Source organism: Brachyhypopomus gauderio, chromosome 6 (assembly GCF_052324685.1).
Source record: "Brachyhypopomus gauderio isolate BG-103 chromosome 6, BGAUD_0.2, whole genome shotgun sequence".
In the NCBI taxonomy this organism is placed as follows: domain Eukaryota; kingdom Metazoa; phylum Chordata; class Actinopteri; order Gymnotiformes; family Hypopomidae; genus Brachyhypopomus; species Brachyhypopomus gauderio.
In genome coordinates, this window is record NC_135216.1 from 6,578,067 (window position 1) to 6,602,498 (window position 24,432).

The 24,432-nt window shown below is 44.2% G+C and overlaps 1 protein-coding gene across 1 annotated transcript; it reads left to right on the forward strand.

The window, feature by feature from the left end:
- Positions 1-5,962: 5,962 nt before the first annotated feature.
- grhl2b (grainyhead-like transcription factor 2b) lies at positions 5,963-24,429 on the forward strand. The gene is made up of 16 exons (XM_077008336.1): positions 5,963-6,281; positions 8,715-8,904; positions 9,605-9,672; positions 9,795-10,152; positions 10,270-10,325; positions 10,475-10,631; positions 11,034-11,145; positions 13,836-13,930; positions 16,117-16,275; positions 16,962-17,019; positions 17,462-17,601; positions 17,910-17,947; positions 18,231-18,322; positions 18,469-18,554; positions 18,833-18,897; positions 22,711-24,429. Exons 1-16 carry the CDS (start codon positions 6,262-6,264, stop codon positions 22,826-22,828), a joined length of 1,812 nt encoding a protein of 603 aa, XP_076864451.1. The 5' UTR covers positions 5,963-6,261; the 3' UTR covers positions 22,829-24,429.
- Positions 24,430-24,432: the final 3 nt, after the last annotated feature.

Below are 24,432 nucleotides of genomic sequence, written 5' to 3' on the forward strand. Positions count from 1 at the left end.
CTAGATGAACGTATGTAAAATAAAGACATTTTCAACATAACGGTTCAATTCAAAGCACTGAGAAAACTTTGTAATAATGTTTCAATCTTTTATATATTTCAAAAATTATAATGAATTATGAAATTTCATTAAGAAATTAGTTTATGCCGTAATTATTTTGAATATAAACTTTTCACATGCTGTGCAGAAACATGAAAAAAGACATTGTTTCCACAAGGCATCCTAGTGTAAACAGGCTTCCGTAGCTACGTCCAACGAAACACATTAAACATTTTGAGGTCATTTTCCTTGGTATTTTAAATCACAATCCTTGAAGGACTGGTTTCAAAGGAGTTCATGGGTGGGCAATCGTGTTCTGAAGGCTAAGGCGACCTAAAATGCCTGGGGGATGTTATTCCATTCCCAGTAAAACATCACATATTAACCTACGGATTTTGTCACATGGCGATTATGAACGTGGTTACGCGCAACTTTTAACACTAGATGGCGCAATTTAGCTGTCGGCACAGAGGCCGGATCAGCTCAGTTCCAACTATATATTTTTTTTACAAACAAATAAACAAGACAATATTAACAATAATAAACGTGAAAAAAATCTTCTTTTGGTCAGTTGAGAACTGTTTGATGGTATATGTGAAATGGAAGTACAAAAATAGCCTAAGTTAATATTATCATTAAACATAAAGAAGCTCAGTAATCGAGTGAAGTCTGGTACACGTAGTTCAAGAGAGGATTGCCGCATATGTGTTAAGACCCCAACGAGATCCAGTCTAGCAGGTGCAGTGTTAGAAGCCGGGCCGCTATAGCCTGAGGGTCTTGTCATTACTGTGGTCTGTGGAGTATGACAGTTGAATGTGTTGGAACATTTGAATGTGTACATTTGCATACTTTTGCTTCAGATACACACCCACTAGTGAACTGTGGGACAGAGTTAAATGTATAAACCTTAAATTAAGATTAAGAGGTAATGAACAAACAATAATACACCAATCCTCATGGACAACCGCATTTTGTGTTTACAGTCAACAACCGCGCACTGTGCAATGCTAGGTGTGTTTCCCATAGGCTAAGTGACAAGCTGCAGGTGAGTTTAAAACCTGCAGGTGCCGTGTTGTGGTGGAGGGACTGAAAGAGAGGAGGCATGTCGCCTCTGTGCCCTGTGGCAGGCCTCAACATGCAAACACCGCCTCCACCACACCGCTCTCCTCCTTGGACAAACACCACCACAGAGAATCTGCTTTCCACGCACACCCTCCATTTAAACTGTTCTCCTTCTCAGCCAAAGCATAAACATCGGTCAGACCCCGACCAGACGTGAACCGGACGGAGATCGGCTGCCGAACAGTCCCCGTGGTGCTGCGCATGTCCGTAATGCCGCCTCGACACGGCGGTACCACGAACAGTGGCCAGTGGGCCGTGGGTTCATGGTAGGCGCTCCTGTGAAGGTGTCTGGGGAATGTACATTGCAGGGTACTCGGGTGGAAATGTTATCATTGTGAGAAACGTGGCTGTGGTGTTGAGTTTCTCATTTAGCCCCCATCATAAGGAAGGAAAACCATCTGTACGGCCCATTGTTAAAGTATAATTCCTCCTGAGAGAAAGACGTACAAGCCTATCAGGGCGAAGCAAAATGCTTCTTTATGAAGTGGTTTGAGCTGCACACATATGTCGATCTGCACTGGACTATACATTCATTATTCCTTTTGAATGAAACCAGGACGCATTACGTTACTTTTCGATTTGTGTGTGTGTGTGTGTCTGAATTTAGCGTATGTGCCATTAGATCTCAAGTGGTGTTTGGTCCCAGCTTGGGTGGAGATGTGCTGCCTCGGGTTATATGAAAGGAAATCTCCTGTGTGTGAGACCCAGAATAGCAGGGTGAGAATTTTATCCTCGTGTCTTTTGTGGTGTTTAAAAGCAGAACTTTCCTCACACGTCCTCTGGGTGTCAGGAGGTCAGAGGTCACTCCATTCTGCATTCACTGCTTTGAATGGAAGGTAAATTAAAACCTTGATTTATGCATTTGCATTCATTATAGAAAAAAACAGAAAAAAAACAAATAACTTGCCATGGCTTCTAGGAACCCGCATGAATCTGAAAGTCCACAATAATATAAAACAGTATTAACACACAAATATAAAAGCTCCTATAAAGATCAAATCCTATTATTCAGATCCTGTTATACAAACATAAAACATGCGTCTATACCTATAGCTCAGTACTGAGGTACTAAATGCTTTTCTATTTATTTGTACATTGTTTTTACATTGTTTTGAAGGTATTTTATTCTATACATTTTCAAATATGCCACATATGGAAACCGCTATGCCTTTATTTGAGGAAATTGTTGTGACTTGTTGAAACCATAGGTGCATTTGTAAATTGTAAGCCTATATCTGTGAGAGAGGATATAATACTGGTTTTCCTTTATAGTTTGGAGTTAACAGTCCGCCCTCTCATGGTACTAAGGTATTTCTCATTGATGAACCATACCTCATACTTCATGTATGTGCATGTGTGAAGGTCGGTTTTCACATTCTGCAGTTGAACCGAGGCTGATCTGTGATGGAGGGACACACTTTACATGCAAACATGTTTTAAGACACTCAGGCCTGTCTGTCATATTTAAATGAGAACAAAGAGATGAACACATATCCTGGAATATCATGCTAATTCATGGGGAACTTCTTTACATCTTCCTAGTAACTTCTTCCTCTTATATCATCACGCTACACGCCGTGGAAAACGACTAAACCCCCAACATGCTCACTATCCACCAAAACAACACAACACCAAACACCACGAGATAAAAGTCCTATTGCCACAGTTTTCTCATTTTGACTCTTAGAGAATTTGACTCAGAGAAACAACAGACGTTGTCTTCATCGCCCCGCGAGTCACGCGAAGCCGTGTGTTTCCGTCCTGGAGACAGGGGGATATGATAACACATAGCAACAGTCCATGAAGCTAATGCAAAACCAACTACCCACACAGCCGCTTTCATAAGCGCCGTGTCTGAGGCGAGGCCCACGCGGGACACAGTCCAGATATGTACGTGATATGCACCCTATATTTGGTGTAGGCTGTCTGTGTGGGAGGTAGACCATTTCTAATGTAGGCAGTGTGGAGCGTAAGTAGGTTGTAATGTAGGCAGATTGGGCTAGACAGTTTCTAATATAGACAATGTGAGGTAGACCATTTCTAATGTAGGCAGTGTGAGGTGTAGACAGTTTCTAATATAGACAATGTGAGGTAGACCATTTCTAATGTAGGCAGTGTGAGGTATAGACAGTTTCTAATATAGACAATGTGAGGTAGACCATTTCTAATGTAGGCAGTGTGAGGTGTAGACAGTTTGTGATGTTCAGTGTTGATCGAAGGAGGAATGAAGGTCCTTCTTTTGAGTTTTGAGCCTGAGGCAGTTGGTCCTTTTCACGTTTGCCTTTGGCGTGCTTGTTACGGCCTACAATCATGTAAACATCATGTAAATAATGAAAGGATGAAAAATGTTTTCAAGGTAGATGTACAGGCAACCCCAGATCAACGATCCCCTGTAGTGTGTGTACAGTGGTGCATTTCTGCCCCTGCTCCTGTCAGCCACCCCCCCCCCCCCCAGCCCCCCAGAGCAGGTAGACCCACGAAGGCTGGGCAGGTCCTGACAGGTGTCTGATCCTCCGCCTCTGGAGTATCCCAGGCATGCGACGCTCCTCCCTGTGCCTGGCCGGCAGGGCCTGCTGCTGGGGAGGAATGTGCGTGTGGAGGGGCCGGTCGGTGCTCTCGGATCTCCCTGCGTGCCCGTGCCTGCCGCATTACGCACTGAGCTGTCAAAAGGCTCCGAGTGAGAAACGGCGGCAGACAGGCACAGAGACGCTGCTGCCAGCGGTCCGGACGTGAAGTGTAGGAACTGGCGCGGGGGGGGGGGGGGGGTGGTTCTGCCTCGGTTGTCTTATTTGCATAAGATCAGGAGTGGTTTACATTAGCATCATTATAGGCTTAACAAAGACACATCAAAACAAAAGCAATCAATTTCCCCAAAGGACTGTATGGCGAAATGCAAGTGTGGGTTCGTTGTACCTTATTTCATATGCATTACACATTCATAAGACTAACACAACTTCATAAGACTGTCATAGGGAAGGAAAGATCCCTGAGCAGGGGTGAAGTATCGTGCCCCGAGGGCACAGCTGTGGGCTGGACAATTTTCTCAGGATCCTGGACTTGGGAGCCGGCCGGCGGGAGCTCTGCTCCTGGCTTCAGGACCGTGGGTGGCGCCGGAGACGTCGGTTGGGATGGATCAAGGCTAATCCTGCTGCCGCGGCGGTAACTCGGCGAGAGACACAGGGCTCACGGACCTCACCTGTATTTATTTAGCAACCTCATTTGCACAAGGCCCTGAATAGAGCAGGTGCTCTCTCACTGCATCTGGGGAAAGGAGTGATGCGATTGTTACCAAAATATGCAGCACACAGTCCACACTGCAACGCAAAACACACACACAAGGGCACCACCATCCTGAAAGAGGCATGAATTTCTTTTTTTAAACTAGTAAACCCAACATCCTTCACCACAATGTCAACTTTGACTCTGTTGTCTAACAGCATTACACGTATTCAACTCTTATTTTTGTTGTAACGCTGAAGACGTGGTCCGCTGAGAGCCTGAACAGTCTAAACGGTCAAAGTGCATAAGGTCACAATGGTGTCATGGAAGACCTAACGGTCAGATGTTATCAGCATCGGCCTGGTGCTCCTGTAACTCCGACTGTCTGTCCCTCCTCTTCTTAATGGAGGGACTCATTGTCCACAACTTGAGCTTTTTTTACAACTTCTACTGAATGACTATGCTATGCTCAAAACAAAGGCTCATGTTTACTTGCCTGAGGTGTTGATCAACAGACTCCCACACAATAGATACCCTGTGTTTACGGAGCAATGAAGCACACTTTTCCAGAGAAGCCCCAGATTAGTTTGTTTGGAGGGTTCGGGTTAGAGGGGCCTAATGACAAACATTAAAATCTTCTGCAATAGGCTCATTAGGGTGACAAAAGAACTTTGTAAACACCTTGTCAAACCCATATTTGTCTCCGTCAAAACGCTACGCCTGACTGCAAAAGCCAGGAAGCAGGACATCGATTATCATTTAAGTGATGAAAAACATCGTTGTCGCCCATTTAAAAAAAACCGCAATAAATCAATGTGAGCGAAAGTAAGCATCAATACAAAAAAAACACGAACGTTTGTCATCAAACATGATCATGAATCTGCTAAATTGATGTGTTTATTATTTTCCGTGCCGGCACGCTGCAAATGTGTCGCAGCCTGTTATTCCTGGAATAAAGGCAAAGTTCCAGGAGTGTGAAACCGTGGGAGAGTGTCTGTCGGTTGAGCACATCACTCACAGTTACTCACAGGTTCGTCTGGGAACTCACAGGGACCGTTTGTCGGTCATAGGGCAAGCCACATCACGACACCACAGCTTCCACAAACACCTGTGTGGCAGGGGAGACGGTGCCCGGCTGGCACACCCCCTCTGGGCGAGACCGGGCTGCCCTCTCTAGTCCACTCCTCTCAAAGTGGCCATAAAGTGTAGACACGAGGACCATTTCCTGCTGAAACGTTTGTATATGTGTCTGTAGGCCTTGGAGAACTGGGACACACACACACACACACACACACAACAGCAACAGTTTAGCATGAACACACTCAAGTGTGAAAACAAACCTAACCGTGCCAAAAAATGTTTACATTGATTATCGAGATGACGATACACAGGCTTTGAAATGAGTCTCATCCTGTTCTACATGTGATGCGTATGCCTACAGGTGATGTGGGTCTTACCTGTTCCGCTGACCTATCACTGAAGCACCTCCACCTACCTCCACCAATCGCAGCGTTTGGCTCGTCCCTCCTTCAACCCAAACACTTTACACCGAAAAAAAAAAGAATCCATCAAAGTTAAGGCAACCTATAACCAATTCCAAAGCAATGGCTATATAGAATCATTGGAGAAAGAAGCTTTATTGTGTGTTTATGCTTTTTAGGTGCACGGGTATTAAGAGATCAGCTATAACCTTCCGTAAAGTCACGGACGGGGTAGCCGAGGTGTTGCTTACCTGCTCGGAACTGGTGAAATAAGCAGGGCAAGAAAAGCAGACTTACCTGTAGCCCGGGTTTGGTGTCTCTCTCACCGCGCTGTCTTCTGTTACCTGCACCGACTTGAAAGTCCAGTTTCACAAGGAAGAATCGTGGAGGAAGCAAAAATATGTCACAGGAGACAGACAAGTAAGTGATTATTATGCGGTGCCACATATCTTCGATTAGGCAAAGGTTATCGTCGATAGGGACTTTCCCCAACTATTTCAAAGTTTATTTCGAAGATGTTATTAAGAAAGGTTTATTAAATTACACGAAGAATACTATTAGGAATATATTTTTGTAATGAAATGGGGTTATATATTTACCGCATTTTATTTTGATAGTCTATGCTGGCTATGCACAAGAAACACTCCGCGAAGTCACTTTGCTGTCGAAATCGCCATTTTTGAAGAAAGGGAGAAAAATAAAGCTACAGGTTTACTTTAAAATGTTTTCAGTTTTATTATTTTATTGTTTTACATCTTTTTAAATATAAATGTTTTTTTTCAAATGTGAGCAAGTACCACTGAATTATGTTAAGAAATTTCACGGATTTTATCAGTCAGTGCTGTCACAGCCTCCTGTAGACTTCTGAAGAATGTGTCAGTAGATGTGGAGGTTGGAATGCAACGGACCCCTTCCACAACACTGCTACGGGCTTGCCATGCAGAAATGACCATGCACGTCTGAAATTCGTTATGCTCTTGTTTCTTTATTTAACTTTGAGTCCTTTCAGCAGCTCTTAGCCAGTCTTGTGTTGTATTTGAACATATTATTGTCTATACATCGTGATTTAACACCAGTCTTTTAACTGTTTGAATAAGAACCAGTCTAAACGGAAAATACGATTTGTATATGTCTTTGGAAGGGGTCCGTACTTTTAGGACAGATGACTTTTTTACTTCTTGTTCGACTGTTCTCTGGTAAACCTGCTGACAGCCACTATCAGGTGTTTATTAAAACAGCCACATGACTGTCGTTAGCCCCTAGAAGTTCTCAGTGCTCTGTGATAACGTCTACCTGCTTACTGTATTCACAAATGACTGTCGTGTCACTGCCACGATACCCCTGCAATTTAAGTTTGAAATTTCATTTAATTATTTGATTTGATTTAGCTTGTCTGTATTAACACTGGCACTTACTAAACCTTGGTGATACACAAGTTGACATGTAACAAAAACTCACCACCACCACCACCACCACCAGAAAAACAGCCAGAGCTCTTAATTTAACTCAGAAACCTCTGAATAAGTAATCAGTTGGAAGAAATACACAAACCACTGCCCCTGAAGTTACTACCAATTTGGAATAATTGGTCTCTGTACTCTGCTGTTTCTCAGCCTGTATGACCAGAGTAGGCGGCGTTTACAGTTCTCCACATCAAAGTGTGTATGATCCTCGTGTGATCTCAATATAATCAGCTTCCTATCTGCACAAACCCACATGACTACCAGGTGGCTCTGGAGGAGAGATCTGCTTTACTGGGTGTCTAGGACCAGGGGTTTCTCCAAGCCCTAATATTAACCACAGATCTCAGAACAGTAGGTTATAGTTATTATCTACTTGAGAGGATTCTGGACCCATTAAGTTGGAGCTATTAGTGTCATGTACCCTCTGATGTGCTCACACGAAACTACATGTCCCAGCATCCTTAGCGCAGACAAACGGAGAATGAGGCAACCAACAGACTTCACAGATGATCTTCCACAGACTTCTATTTCCACATGGCTCTTGTTAATTGTCCTCACATCTAAAATCGCCTCATTGTGAAGTATTGCCACAGTTCTTCTACTGTTTTTCTTTCAGTGTGCATTGCTGTAAAAAGGTGTTGGCCTCTCTGTTCTCTTGTGTTTACATATCAACCCTGTTGAACTTTTGCTGAAATCGTCTATCTCTGGATCTTACCTTTGCCTGTTTTTGGATTATGAGTTTGGATTATTTATATATATTTATAAAACCATGTTCTTCTACAAGCATCTCTGAGTCCTTACAATTAGAAACACTAATGTTTTTTTCACTTAAAACATAGCCAATGGCTGTATAAACTTATTCTAGTCCTACTAGTCCTATTTGATTGACCGAGATTAAACCAACATCATATCTTAGATAAGATGATGATTAATAAGATCCGAAGGCAACCTGATATGATATTGATGGTCCCAACCACAAAACAGTACTGAGCTAGCCTGTTTCCAACATTGTGTAATATCACTTACATATAGATTTATAATATATACGGCTCATATTTATGTGTGTGTGTTTCTGTGTGTGTTTGCATGGTTGTGTATGTGTGGTCATGTCTGTGGTTATGTGGTCGTGTGTTTGTGTGATCATGTGTGCTGTCGTGTATGTGTGTGTGTATGTGTGTGTGTGTGTGTGGTCATGTGTGCTGTCGTGTATGTGTGTGTGTGTATGTGTGTGTGTGTGTGTGTGTGTGTGTGTGGTCATGTGTGCTGTCGTGCATGTGTGTGTGTGTGTATGTATGTGTGTGTGTGTGTGTGTGTGTGTGTGTGTGTGTGTGTGTGTGTGTGTGTGTGTGTGTGGTCGTGCCCTGTCGTGTGTGTGTGTGTGTTCAAACAGTAGTAAGAGGTTAGTGGTGGTGGTGCCCAACGAGTCGTCCTTCCATGGGCGGAGGTCCTACACCAGTGAGGATGAAGCGTGGAGGTCCTACCTGGAGAACCCGCTGACCGCAGCCACCAAGGCCATGATGAGCATCAACGGAGATGAGGACAGTGCGGCCGCCCTCGGGCTCCTCTATGAGTACTACAAGGTCTCACACACACACACACACACACACATTTACATAGAACGACTCATAGAAAGCATGCGCACAGACACATACACATACATTCAAATACACACACACACACACACACACTGATGCACACCCTGTCACGCACATCTTTCCTGCAGCCAATCAGAAGCTGTAGGAGAGTCTGCACACGCCCATAACGTTCTACAGCTCCAAGTCCCATCGGTTGCCAGGTCCATTAAAACCACGCACTACTCTCAGGCACTACTCTTTAACGCCAAAACTGTGAACGATTTTGTTTAAACGGGAACTAAAGGAACAGTGTCAAAAGGAAAAGAAATTTCATGCTATTCATTCTATGCCCCAAACTTCCCCTGTCCTTCACACTTCCTGTACGCTCCCTAATCTAAAGCACGCATCTGCACATCAACAAGATGAAGTCATAGCACAGTGACAGAGGGGTCATTATTCAAGGGCCAGGATGGACTCAGGGTGGACTCCTGCCACAGGACCGAGGTGGCGTGGTCTGCTGTAGTGTTCTCTCGCACCACTGTTGTCATATCCTGGTGATTTCATCTCTCGTATAGATATGAGATATGTTTTTTTAAAACGTAGGCGTCAGTGATATCATTTCAGTGGCACGTCAGCATGTTAGCGCCCAGACTTCCTGTGTTCACCTTGTCTTCAGGTTGTAGATCTTTTGTGTTCTTCTGCTTAGGTTCCAAAAGACAAGCGAGTGCTCCCCATTAGCAAAGTAGTGGAGGTCACAGATGAGCAGGAGAAAAGGTGAGCATTTCTGGAGCAGGTGCCCAGGAAGAGTTAAGCCTGGTCCTCATAACCCGGACTGTGCTCACGGAGAGACTGAGGGAATAATAATTTACTCAGTTACTCATTTCTGTGTGTTTTAGAAATGCTCTGTTGGGGAACGGCAGTGGCACAGACTCTGAGTCTGTGGACAACCACGTCCAGGTGCTGAAGTCTGTCCCCGTGAACTTGTCCCTCAACCCCGAGCACCAGGACCCCAAACGGGAGGCGTACGGCGGAGGGTCGGGGGACGGCGCGGCCGTTCCCGTGGTGAAGGCCGAGGCGTACGCCCCTGTCTTCATGAACTCCGGAATCCACTACAGGGCTGAGGGGGAGGAGCCAGCGCGTGTCATCTACGAGCAGGCGCACTCATTCGACGACGCAGCTGTCTCTCACAGCGGCTACGGGAAGGACGAGCCCCGCAGTAGCCCAGACAGCACCTACGAGGAGGAGAGCAGCGAGGTGAGGCGGGGCTAACGTCGCCTAGCAACTAGCAACAGCTCGGGGCTACTCCACTGATGAATTCAGTGCCGTATTTTGGTTGAGAATGTGACAGCTTAATAGTTTTCTCTGCTTCAGAAATACCGTCCTTCTTCGCTTGGCGCTAACGAGTTCATCTTTGACCAATCAGACATGTGAGTGTCCTGTCCGGATCCATGAACGCCTCGTCATGCGAACGTGCTGACTGGCATTTATATGCTATTCAAATGTCATCAATGAATAAACATCAGGTTGCGAGCTAAAGGGAATTGCTTGTATACAATGTGTGTGTTGTGGTGGACAGAGACACCTTCCAGTACTCGCTGGAGGCCACCCGCTCTCTCCGACAGAAGCAGGGTGAGGGCCCGATGACCTACCTGAACAAGGGCCAGTTCTACGCCGTCACGCTGGCCGAGACGGGCTCCAACAAACGCCTCAGACACCCCATTAGCAAAGTGCGGGTAAGAACAAGAGTTTTCTCACTGTCACTATGTTATCGGATTATCACGTGGCCTGATTAGAAAGGTTTATGGTTCCATTTATGGTCCCAAATGACTGGATGGCGTGTTTTCTTGGCGTGGCGGTACGAGTGTAATCGCTTGTTGTAAACAAATCTTATGTAATGGAAGACCTGCTGTGATTATTATCATGTAGTACCATAGTAATCCACACCACCTTCATCCCTTTGTAAATGAACTGTTAGTATATTAGAGTAAAAGATTTCTCAGTGAAATACGGTAGAAGTTTGAAATATTTTAGAATGAATGAAATGTGGTTTTTGCTTAGACACTGTTGTCATGACTCTTTTCTTTCTCTTTGTTGTTCAACGCTCCTACCTCACACACATCAACCCCTCCATCCAGAGTGTCATCATGGTGGTGTTCAGTGAAGATAAGAACCGCGATGAACAACTCAAGTACTGGAGATACTGGCATTCTCGCCAGCACACGGCCAAGCAGAGGGTCCTGGACATCGGTGAGAACCTCCGCCAGCTCTGCTGCCCTCTGCGCTCCTGATTCTTCTAATCTGGATTTGCGGCCCTCCTCTGTCCAGGCGCGGTGACCACAAAGCTCGTCCCATGTGAACCTTTGTCCCACCCAGAGCCGGAGTGGCTAATCGGGAGATTCGGGAGGATTCCCGATGGGCCGATTCATGTCAATCTCTAGTTTGGGCCGATTGGGTGGGAAAAATTATTTTGGGCCGGATTTGCGCATGAAACTCCCGGGCTGGAAAAGTGGCCCACTCCGGTCATGGTCCCACCTGTTTGTGAGTTAGAGCTGATCTAAAGACCTCATAGCTCTTTGGATTGTAGCTCTGCTGCATTTTGGAGGATTGGAATTGCAGAATATATGGGAAAAAACAACTCTGTTAGGGCATTAAGGTTGGGGCATTGGGATTAGGGCACTGACATTAGGGCACTGACATTAGGGCATCGGGATTAGGGCATCGGGATTAAGGCATCGGGATTAGGGCATCGGGATTAGGGCATCGGGATTAGGGCATCGGGATTAAGGCATCGGGATTAGGGCATCGGGATTAGGGCATCGGGATTAGGGCATCGGGATTAAGGCATCGGGACCGAGCAGGTGCTGGTTGCAGCCCATTTGTCCGCTGCCCTCTGGCTGACTGGGTAAAAGCCCCTTTGTGTGTTTGCTCCTCGAGGCCCACAGGAGATTGGTTCCTCTTGACTTCCTGCGGTAGTTAAGGGTGCCGGGCTTGGAGAGGGAGCATGCGTGCTGGACTCCGTGACCTTCCTCGGGGCACCTGCCTGAACAGCACCTTCCAAACGGAGGGAAGTGACAGGAAGCTCTCAGCTGTACGCTTGTGCGCGTGTCTAATGACAGGAAATCGAATTGAAATGGACTGTAGTGAGTTGATGGCTTGTGATACACTCTTACGGTTTTATTGTGATTTAAGACAATAGATGAAGCATTTTGTGGTTGTTGGTATGACACTGTGATGTAATCGCACATCGCTGTGATGTGGTTACACGTTTGCAGTTATCGGCAAGCGCCTTCCCGAATGTTGGAACAAAAGTGAAAATATTCTGGTTTGTTTCCATAACAGTCTTTAGAACAGTCTTTATGTGTGCTTTCTCTGTTGAACAAGGCAAAAAAAAAAGGCCACTCGGTTGTATGACAAGCTACAACCTGTGTGTGTAGAATAGCGGAGGTGGTATGTGTGAATGGTGAAAATATGGGACTTGTTTGGGCAGAGGGAAGAATGTCCTTTTCTCTTTCTTTTGAGCGGACCCACAGATGGCTAACCTGGATGATGTTTATGCTAACCCACTAACATGTGATGGCAGGCAGTTCATAACACCAAATGAACCTCTGAAATGTGCAAATGTAAATTCAAACTTTTATTAACCTTCTATATCTTTTTGGAGTGCTTTGAACCAATTTTGCAGCAGGACATTTGATATATGACAGACTAGCACAAATTTTTTTTTGAGGGGGGGGGGGGGGGTGTTGAATGGACCAGTTGAAAATGACCTAGAGCAAAAATTCAGCATGGCCTTTGTGAATCCACCAGGAAGTGTGCTGTTTATTTCCTGAGTTGTGGGTTTGGTTTGCTAGTATAATGAGGGTGAGAGTGAGTACCCGCTGTGCCTGTCCAGCTCAGGAACACCTTCATAAACACACACCTTCCATGAAGGTGCCAGCAGCTTGCGCATTCTCACGTGGTCAACGGTCATCTCTGCCTCTCTCCTCAATGTCCTTCCTCGAATTCTTACCCCCAGGGGCAATTTCTAAGGGGGTAATTAGGAGTAAGCAGCAGCCCTGTTTTAAGCCTGTGAGGAAATGACAGATGGTGAATGAATGATGGTATTATATGTAAGATTCCAGGGGAGGGGTTCGCCTGCTTACTCAGAGGTGGGGGGGGGGGAGTTGAGCTCCGGGCGTGCGGCCCCCAGCATCCCAGCATGCCTTTCCCTGGCAGGTGGAGCGGAGCAGACAGGGACTGCAACCCGACACCGGTGTCGTTGGGAGATTTGAATAGCAGTTGAGGTGGGATTGTTCCTCGGGCCCGGGGCCATGTCACAAAACCTGGGATCTGAATGGGCTTATTTAACGGGCAGGGGCGAACAAGAACAGAACCAGATGAGGCTCCACCCTGCACCCGGAAGGACCCCCCCCGCCATATCTCTGGTGCTCCCCTGACCTCTGAGGCTGCCAGTCGTGGGGGAGATCTGTACAAGAACGGGAATCACCCCAAATGGCTGGAGTGTGATTCCTAGCGTCTCTGAGCGTCATTAAGGTGCGCAGACAGAGAGACTCCACCCGTACGGGCGACGCCCACCTCTCCCACTCCGTCCCCGCAGCTACGAAGTGGCAGAATGTTGACCCAATGAGGGGCGTGAGAGGCAATAAAGAATGGCTAGCCTTTATCACGCTCAAACAGTTACTTTGATGGCAGAATGAGTGTGTTTACCCAAGCAGATAACATTTATCTAGAATGGAAGTGTGCTGGGTTTTATTGTGCATGCCAAGTAGCAGTTATCATGTTGCAGGATCTAGATGAACCGCAGTTTACCTACTGTGGGAGATCTTCCTGGGATTATGTTCTTCTTGGGATTATGTTCAGGAACTTCCATTGGAAAGGTTTTTTTATTTTTTATTTTGACCTAAATCTTTGTGTGTCATATTCTCATTTCTCCACAGCGGACTACAAAGAGAGCTTCAACACAATCGGGAACATCGAGGAGATCGCCTACAACGCCGTGTCTTTCACGTGGGACGTGAACGAGGAGGCCAGGGTGAGGACCCTGCTCAGAAGTATAGGAGCATGGCTTGCTCACAGCACAGCAGCGCCCCTCGATGGACTGGAGGTCCATGTATGGCTGTGTGCTTTGGACTTAGGAGTATCCGGCTAGGGGCGGACCCTTTTCTTGAGAACCGGTGCTTAATAACTTGCGTCCATACTGTTGGAGTCCTGTGTTTTCGGTCTGTTATATCTCACCTGCTGGGTCCTGTTAAGAGGAATCTGTGTTAGTATCTGCTCTAGTGCCTTGCTCTCTCTCTCTCTCTCTCTCTCTCTCTCTCTCTCTCTCTTTTTCTCATTTTCTTTCTCCCATTCTCTCTTTCTGTCTGTTTCTTTCATTTTCTCTTTCCTATTGTCTGTCTCTTCTCTTTCTCTCTCTCTCTCTCTCTCTCTCTCTCTCTCTCTCTCTCTGTATGAACACTCCCTAAAACCTTTCTAAAGTGTGACACTAGGGACAGGCCATGCCATTGTTCCTGTGCATGCGCACGCACACACACACACACACACACACACACACACACACACACACACACCCCTGTCTGTTTGTCCACGGTCCTGCTTCGGGTGCCCCCACCAACGGGCGCCCCCACCCGCCGTGCCCCCACCCACGGGCGCTGGCCCAGCTCCCATTGTCCCCTGCTTCACAATAAAAGCCCAGCTCAAACAGTCTCTTCAGGAGGGCGCATTCAACACCGACTCTCCGAGCAAACATTTGCTTTTCAAATCCGCATCCACTCAGAGCCATTAGTGTGGAGCTCAGCCCCGCCCTCTGTGCAGGAGGGAGGGAGGGGTTTGGGGAGTGCCCCGCCTCTCATTACCGTTACACCACATCAGTGGGGATATGTAAATATATACGGCCGTGGCTTATGACACTTAAGAGTGAAAACAGAAATGTACAAGGGGCTATGTTTTGTGTTTTTAGGTTTAGGTATAGTGATTGTTGGATAGTAGTTGTTGAAAATAGCTAAATTGTTAGAAGTACTGAGTACTTATTAGATGGAATAAGATGTGAATAAGTTTCAGAGACAATCATCTCCTCTGGAGTAAAATCAGGCATTTTCTGAACAGGTTTTACGGGATTTTTTAGACAGACGCAACTGGCCCAGGTCCCATATTAAATTTGGTCTGTTGTGGTAAAGGCGGTAGTAGGTTTGCTTTTTAACCTGCTGTTCCTTTAGTTTAATTTTAGCCATAAAGATAAGAATCTGAGTGCAGCAGTGTACCCCCAGGGGCGGAGTTAAAAGCCCATCTCTTCATTAAAGCTGGAATGGAGGCGGAGCCAAACCCATCCAGCCTGCCATTGATCTCTGGAGTGGAAATTATGACTGTTTGAAAAGCTGAAACCATGAAACCATTATTTCTAGTTTTGTTGCAGAGATCCATTTGATTTGTCAGGATTTTGAATAAATTGAAAACTTAAAACCTTGATTAATAAAAGACATTTCATTCACAATAGTATTTCCTCAAGAAAGGCATGAGTTTTCTTAAGAGCTCCTCTTGCCTGTCTGATCTGAGGACCCATTTGTGAGAAATGGTTAATAACTAACCACATTCATACATGTTTAGTGAGGGAGGCCGTTTTCATCTACACCTGGATTCCTTGGAGGATTTCCTGTGGAGTTTGGTTTCCTTCCTGTTATATGGAGACGGTGGGGTGTGGAATATGTTTCTGTGAAGTGTGAGGCTGTGATGTGTGTATCTGTTGAATGTGTGGCAGTGTGTGGTGTGTGTGTTTTGTGTGGTGTGTGTGTGTGACGTGTATGACTAGGCGAGTTTGTGTGGAATGTGTAGTGACTGGCTCTATGTCCTTTAAATCTGGGTTCATCCATTTCTTACTCAGCGGTTTGTGCAACAAGTGCTACGTTAATAATTGAGTTTTATCAGTGAACACCATAAAAATCTGAACTAGCAATAGAGTTAAACATTTAAAGTTTATTCACCAGAATTCTTGCTTAATTATGACATGTTGCTGAAGTGATAAGATTCAGTGAAGGTGCTCGCTTTACTTTTGTGTTTGATACATTATTTATTAATTCGCTATTTAAAATAAACTCAGATTTTAATGTTATACTAGTTTCTTTAGATTACAGTGTTTATTAATTTGTGGGGCAATCATCATGTCTCTCTGTGATTGGCTAATGGAACAGTGATGCGTGTGCTTTGTGTGTTTCTGATTGGTAGATCTTCATCACAGTGAACTGCCTGAGCACAGACTTCTCCTCTCAGAAAGGCGTGAAGGGCCTACCCCTGATGATCCAGATCGACACGTACAGCTACAACAACCGCAGCAACAAACCCCTGCACAGGGCCTACTGCCAGATCAAGGTCTTCTGTGATAAGGTGACACTTGACTTGTGGACAGCAACAGGTGTGAGACTGTAAAGGCTTGAAGAATTGAGCGTGATGCGTCGTGAGCAAGTGTGAACATTCAGTAACAATATCAGTGATTTAGTCGTGTCTTTTCTGGTAATTACTCTCAAAGCCCAATCCTGGTTTCTCACGTTTAATTAGACCACTAACATTGGTGCAGTTTAGAGAGGGACGGGGGGTGTGGGGTGGGGAGACATGTACCCTGTAATTCCTGCTCACACTACACATATAATGTGTGAGGAGATTGGGTGGTGTGAATGGAGCCCCCACACCAGGTTCAAATGAAGCCTGTGCCACTGTCTGCTAATTTGAAGGGGCTGTCACACATTGTAACCGATAAATGAATCTGAATGTCCTTAAAAATGAGGTTAAAGGTTCCACCAGACAGTAGAAATTAGGAAAGTTGTAACTCTTTAATACCCTCTTGTGGTTGTGTTTAGAACGACAGTTACTCAGTTACTGTTTAGGTGCTAAAAGAGTAATCAGTAGTAGTGCTGGGACTCATTAGTAACGGACCAGCGCACGTCATTAACATTAAGTCATTTCGTCACTTCTGCCTTTGTGTGTGTGTGTGTGTGTGTGTGTGTGTGTGTGTGTGTGTGTGTGTGTGTGTGTGTGTGTGTGTGTGTGTGTGTGTGTGTGAATGTGTGAATCAGGGAGCAGAAAGAAAGATCAGAGATGAAGAGAGGAAGCAGAATCGTAAGAAGTCAAAAGGTTTCTTATTTATTATATTTTCTTCTTCTTCTTCTTCTTCTTCTTATTATTATTATTATTATGATGACTATTGCTATTAAATATAATGTTAATTCTAGCTATTATTGTGATTTATTGTAGATCTGTATTCTATGTACTTCTCTTATTTTTCAGTCATACATTAAATATTCTGCCGCTTCACAAACCATAAAGAATTATACAATTATAAATGAAGAAAATATCAAAGATAAGAGCAGAATAATCACTAAATCTAGTCAAATATCAAAGATAAGAGCAGAATAATCACTAAATCTAGTCAAATATCAAAGATAAGAGCAGAATAATCACTAAATCTAGTCAAAAGATTCTAACAAAAGATCGAGTCATTTCTGCAGCTCACCTCAGACACCACTGAGTGGTCTATAGCGCACTGTTATAACGCTGTTATAACCCCCACCCTCAGGAAAGGACGGAGGCGTGGGGACGGTGTCCGTTCCCAAAAAGGGCGACACCACCTTGTTCAAAACGATGACGGATCTGGACGCTCAACCGGTGCTCTTCATCCCGGACGTACACTTCGGGAACCTGCAGAGGGCAGCCCAGGTATGAGGCACGGCTGTGTGAGCGTGCCCGTGCGAACGTGCCCGTGCGAGCGAGCCCATATCAGAACACGGCCCTCTATAGTTTCCCACAGGGCCCTGAGGACAGCAGCTCTGACCTTGAACATTAACGCCCTGGAATCTGTATGACTCTCATGATATGCGGGGCTAATGGAAAATTAATGACACGAGATCTCAGCTGTAGTTATTATCATCACAGTGGTGCTGAAATCAGTAGCTAAGATCTGGCAGACTCGGGGGGGGGGGGGGGGGGGGTTTATGAAGATTGTTTTAACTAAACTCTGTTTACAGGTATTTGCCTTCAACACAGAGGAGATTGAAAGAGAAGGGTGAGTTTATACCGCACTCTTCAACACACACTGGGATTTACCAGAGCAGGACAGCAGGGGGCACTGTGTTTCTCCAAATGTAAAATAAAAGCAATATGAATTTCAGTGATAACTTTGTTCCTTAATCAAATAACATCTAATTGGTTTTTCATGGGCAAACAAAAATAAAACCCCCAGACCAGGAAGAGAACTCTGCTATTGCCATTTGCTATAGTGATCACTATGTTTTAAGCATGTGATTGGCTGTAGAGTGATTGACACATGGCTTGGTGGCTTGTGATAGGAGCGTTCTGGTCAAGAGGATGTTCCGCACATCTGAGGACGATTACTGCCCTTCCCCTCACAAACAGTTCAAGGAGGAGACCCAGAAGAGAGGTGAGTGAGAGCAACACCCTTAAGGGCCACAGTTCCTTCCTTGAAGTAACAATTTAACCCCAGATATGAGGTGGGGAACAGCAGACATGTTTTTTTTTGTCCGGTGTCAGCAGGAGACGTTTTATGAGTTGCCCTTGTGTTCTCAGTGCTGCTGTACGTCCGGAAGGAGTCCGACGAGGTGTTTGACGCGCTCATGCTCCGCTCACCCACCCTGCGCGGGCTCATGGATGCAGTGAGTAACTCCTTCCTGTAGATGGCGCACTTCTCACAGCCGAGAACAGGCTGAGAACAATCAGGCAGCTGAAGATTTCACGAGCCACTTTACGAATCTGCATATTTGAAAACTGTTAATTGGTTCTATTGTTTAGTTGTCGTGTCTGTCAATAAGTAAGATTAATTAACGATGTGTTTGTTTCATGAGTGTTCATTAGGAGTTTGGTGGTGTGTTTTCTCGATGCTCTGCAGTATAATCCAGCATGGGTGAGCAAGTATGTTATTGTATTTCTACAGATCTCTGAAAAATACGGAGTGCCTGTTGACAGGATTGCCAAAATCTACAAGAAAAGCAAGAAAGGGTAAGAGATTAGCAATGAAAAACAACCAACAGCTAATATCAAAACTCTCACAAAACTTGGACACTGGGATTCATGTTGGGGACAGAGATATGATAGCTGGCTAGCGTACGATAGCTGGCTGGCGATGGCATGTGTGTAACGCTGGAGTGTTGGAGGCTGGACGCAAGTGCAGACAGTTAAGCGGTTTAAAGTACAGACGAACAAATTAAACAACAGTACACAATCATGAAACAAAGACAAATTCCAATGTCAACCAAGAACACATGAGAACACTAACAGAAAACACTAATACACTGAACAGGGGTGACATAAAGGCTAGGAATAAAGATAGCAAACCACATTCAAACTCATAATACCTACAACCACTCACACTATCAAAGACAAACCAAAATATATAACTGATGAGAACCAAGAAACACTAGAAATGGTACATAGAGCATGACAATATCTATATAGAAACACAACAACATAGAGCATGACAATATCTATATAGAAACACAACAACATAGAGCATGACAATATCTATATAGAAGCACAACAACATAGAGCATGACAATATCTATATAGAAACACAACAACATAGAGCATGACAATATCTATATAGAAACACAACACAACAACATAGAGCATGACAATATCTATATAGAAGCACAACAACATAGTGCATGACAATATCTATATAGAAACACAACAACATAGAGCATGACAATATCTATATAGAAGCACAACAACATAGAGCATGACAATATCTATATAGAAGCACAATACAACAACATAGAGCATGACAATATCTATATAGAAACACAACAACATAGAGCATGACAATATCTATATAGAAGCACAACAACATAGAGCATGACAATATCTATATAGAAACACAATACAACAACATAGAGCATGACAATATCTATATAGAAACACAACACAACAACATAGAGCATGACAATATCTATATAGAAACACAACACAACAACATAGAGCATGACAATATCTATATAGAAGCACAACAACATAGAGCATGACAATATCTATATAGAAACACAACAACATAGAGCATGACAATATCTATATAGAAGCACAACAACATAGAGCATGACAATATCTATATAGAAACACAACACAACAACATAGAGCATGACAATATCTATATAGAAGCACAACAACATAGAGCATGACAATATCTATATAGAAACACAACAACATAGAGCATGACAATATCTATATAGAAGCACAACAACATAGAGCATGACAATATCTATATAGAAACACAACACAACAACATAGAGCATGACAATATCTATATAGAAGCACAACAACATAGAGCATGACAATATCTATATAGAAACACAACAACATAGAGCATGACAATATCTATATAGAAGCACAACAACATAGAGCATGACAATATCTATATAGAAACACAACAACATAGAGCATGACAATATCTATATAGAAACACAACACAACAACATAGAGCATGACAATATCTATATAGAAGCACAACAACATAGAGCATGACAATATCTATATAGAAACACAACAACATAGAGCATGACAATATCTATATAGAAACACAACAACATAGAGCATGACAATATCTATATAGAAGCACAACAACATAGAGCATGACAATATCTATATAGAAACACAACACAACAACATAGAGCATGACAATATCTATATAGAAGCACAACAACATAGAGCATGACAATATCTATATAGAAACACAACAACATAGAGCATGACAATATCTATATAGAAGCACAACAACATAGAGCATGACAATATCTATATAGAAACACAACACAACAACATAGAGCATGACAATATCTATATAGAAGCACAACAACATAGAGCATGACAATATCTATATAGAAACACAACAACATAGAGCATGACAATATCTATATAGAAGCACAACAACATAGAGCATGACAATATCTATATAGAAACACAACAACATAGAGCATGACAATATCTATATAGAAACACAACACAACAACATAGAGCATGACAATATCTATATAGAAGCACAACAACATAGAGCATGACAATATCTATATAGAAACACAACAACATAGAGCATGACAATATCTATATAGAAACACAACAACATAGAGCATGACAATATCTATATAGAAGCACAACAACATAGAGCATGACAATATCTATATAGAAACACAATACAACAACATAGAGCATGACAATATCTATATAGAAACACAAAACAACAACATAGTGCATGACAATATCTATATAGAAACACAACAACATAGAGCATGACAATATCTATATAGAAACACAACAACATAGAGCATGACAATATCTTTAGAGACAGGAGCAAAGCACTAGACACAAATGCAGATCATAACAAACATACATACAGGCAAATGACCAATCACACAAATGATCAAACACAGGACGAAAATACACAGACAAACCAAGAACCAACCTGAAGACTATGATGAGGGGGGCGGAGACACACCTGAAGACCATGATGAGGAGGGCGGAGACACACCTGAAGACCATGATGAGGAGGGCGGAGACACACCTGAAGACCATGATGAGGGGGCGAAGACACACCTGAAGACCATGATGAGGGGGCGGAGACACACCTGAAGACCATGATGAGGGGGCGAAGACACACCTGAAGACCATGATGAGGGGGCGGAGACACACCTGAAGACCATGATGAGGGGGCGAAGACACACCTGAAGACCATGATGAGGGGGCGGAGACACACCTGAAGACCATGATGAGGAGGGCGGAGACACACCTGAAGACCATGATGAGGGGGCGGAGACACACCTGAAGACCATGATGAGGAGGGCGGAGACACACCTGAAGACCATGATGAGGAGGGCGGAGACACACCTGAAGACCATGATGAGGGGGCGGAGACACACCTGAAGACCATGATGAGGGGGCGGAGACACACCTGAAGACCATGATGAGGGGGCGGAGACACACCTGAAGACCATGATGAGGGGGCGAAGACACACCTGAAGACCATGATGAGGAGGCGGAGCACAAGGGAGGGATAGAAAAAATAGAAACCAGGAAACAAACCAAACCAAAACAAGAGAGGTTGCCGAAGGGAACATGACAATATGTTTCTGAATATTTTTTGCTAGCCTGTGTGAGTTAGTGGCACGAGCTAGTACAGTATTAATAACAGTGCAGTATTGTCATTTTGGCACTTTTTAAGAGGCCAAAACAACACAGAAGTGTAAACATTGACAAAGAGGTGTAAAACCAGAGGGTTTCTAGAGAGAATTGGTGCTCTGTAACATCTCCCATGTTAGTCAGACACCAGAAGAGCCCAGAATGAATGAGGATGAATGGAGCTAAATGGACAGAAAATGTCAAATTAAGCAAAACCCATTTGTTTCAGAAAAAAAGGAAATATAATATAATATATATTATATCAGCCCAGCTGAGGATTCTTGTGGGTGCCTTCTGGCATTTTACAGTCATTCTTTGATATAATGGAAGGAACAGGAAGAGGACTTGTTCCTCACCAACTGCCTCTGGTTAAACATTTTTCAGACATTTCTTCCACCATCTACGTCAGCGTTATTTACCATGTTTGTTGTTTGATGTAGAATCTGCGCATTTTAAAGTGCCGCATTGTATTCTAACAACCACCCCTCCCCCAATCCTACCTCTAGCAGTTGTTATTTTATGCCAAAGTTTAAAACTTAAAAGTGGTTTATAAGCTGTGGTTAGCTTTGGGCTAAAAGGTTGTGTGGGTGGCAACATGATGGGGATCAGAGCAGAGATCGCTAAGGCTGACCCGTGTCTCCTGTGCAGGATTCTGGTGAACATGGACGACAACATCATCGAGCACTATTCCAATGAGGACACGTTCACCATGAACATCGAGAGCCACGCGCCCGACGCCTACAAGATCACGTTGACGGAGATCTGACCGGCCAAGTGGATGTCCCCGCCGGCCTGTCTGGACAGGACTCGGAGACCCCTCCATCACCACAGAGCCTGTACCACTCTGACCGCTGTGGGGGTCACTGATGAAATCCCCACATCAGATCGTGCCTTTACTTCCAGGGAGGTTCAAGTCGGATTTGAAAGAGTCCAAGGGTTTGATAAAACCGGCATTTCATCTGAGTGGATCAGCAAAACAATGTAGTAATACTAACACAATGAATCAATCATTTAGGACAGTACTCAGCATAGTGGTGCTGTGGTTGTCTTCCACGTGAATGGTGTGAGCCACGTGTGGGAGGACGACGTGTGCAGTGGCGACGAAAAGCCACGTGAGCTGCCCAGCCTCCGTGTAAACACCCCCAGCCCACTACTGTAGGGAATCCACCTGTATGGACCACATACGGGCCATGCTGTTTCAGCCACTGGAGGGCATGCAGCCCCTCTGCTATGAGGACAGAGAAAGAACGTGAACGAATCTGTTCGATGTGTCATACGTGTGTCAGTTCAGTCATTTCAAGTGCAACTATGATAAAAAAAAAAAATAGGTTTATTAAGCACAGATTTAAAAAGCACACGGAATATGCATTTACAAACCTCTCAACCGCCGTGCCTTTAATTGGATTGATATTTGTTTTATATTTATACGTTTTTAGATGAAAATGACAGGCTTCCAATGTACAGGTCTATGTAGGCCTATAACAGACACTTATAATCCTGCAGATTTTAAAACATGCAGCTCCGTGCCACAAAGTCTTTCGCATTGCCCAGGCTAAAGTCTTGAAGTCTTACGACTATGTCCGCGGACCGAGGAAGTTGAGTCTGTGCACCTCAGCTCGTAGAACCGACTGAGAGGCTGAGAGACACCCGGCCTGCAGGAACTCGCAACTCAAAAAACGAAAACGCATGTCGGGACATCCAGGCAGACGTCTTCTGGAGTAAATGCCTTTGCCACTCTCGGGCTTTAAACATGAGTGTCTCCTCATTTGCTGGTCCAGTCAAAATCCCAAATGATCCCCATTTCATTAGTACAAAGACAACTGTTTTTTTATACATATTAAATATTATTAGCCTATTATTATTATTGTTATTTGTGCCATGTACAGTTTTATATGTTTTTTTAGTGAAAAAGCAATGCATATGAACGTGTACTGTTTCCTAGCGCATCACTGAATGTCTGAATTACCTGGAGCTGCGTGTGTTTCAGTAGACGTAGCCAACCCATATTCATTCACCTTTTACCTGTTGGGACTCGTGTGCGTAACGGTGCTGTGAACCGTCCACCGCGCTCTCAGAACCGCTGCGTGGCGACCCACTGAGTCCCCACCGCTCATGTTCACGGACGGAACGGAGGACGGAAGCTCCTCTGATCTGCAGACAAGACTGTGAAGGGTCTTTTCTTTCAAACTGGGAACACAACTGTGAGGCCTGACTTCCATTATTTTAGAAAGATCCATGCTGCCACTCTTAATTGTATAAACTGGCGTTGTCTGGCAGTACTCAATGGATTTCAGGATACCATCTTCCAAAGACGTAATGTTGGGCACTTGTAATTCATGTGTCTTTAAATAAATGTTGGTAACTTGGTGT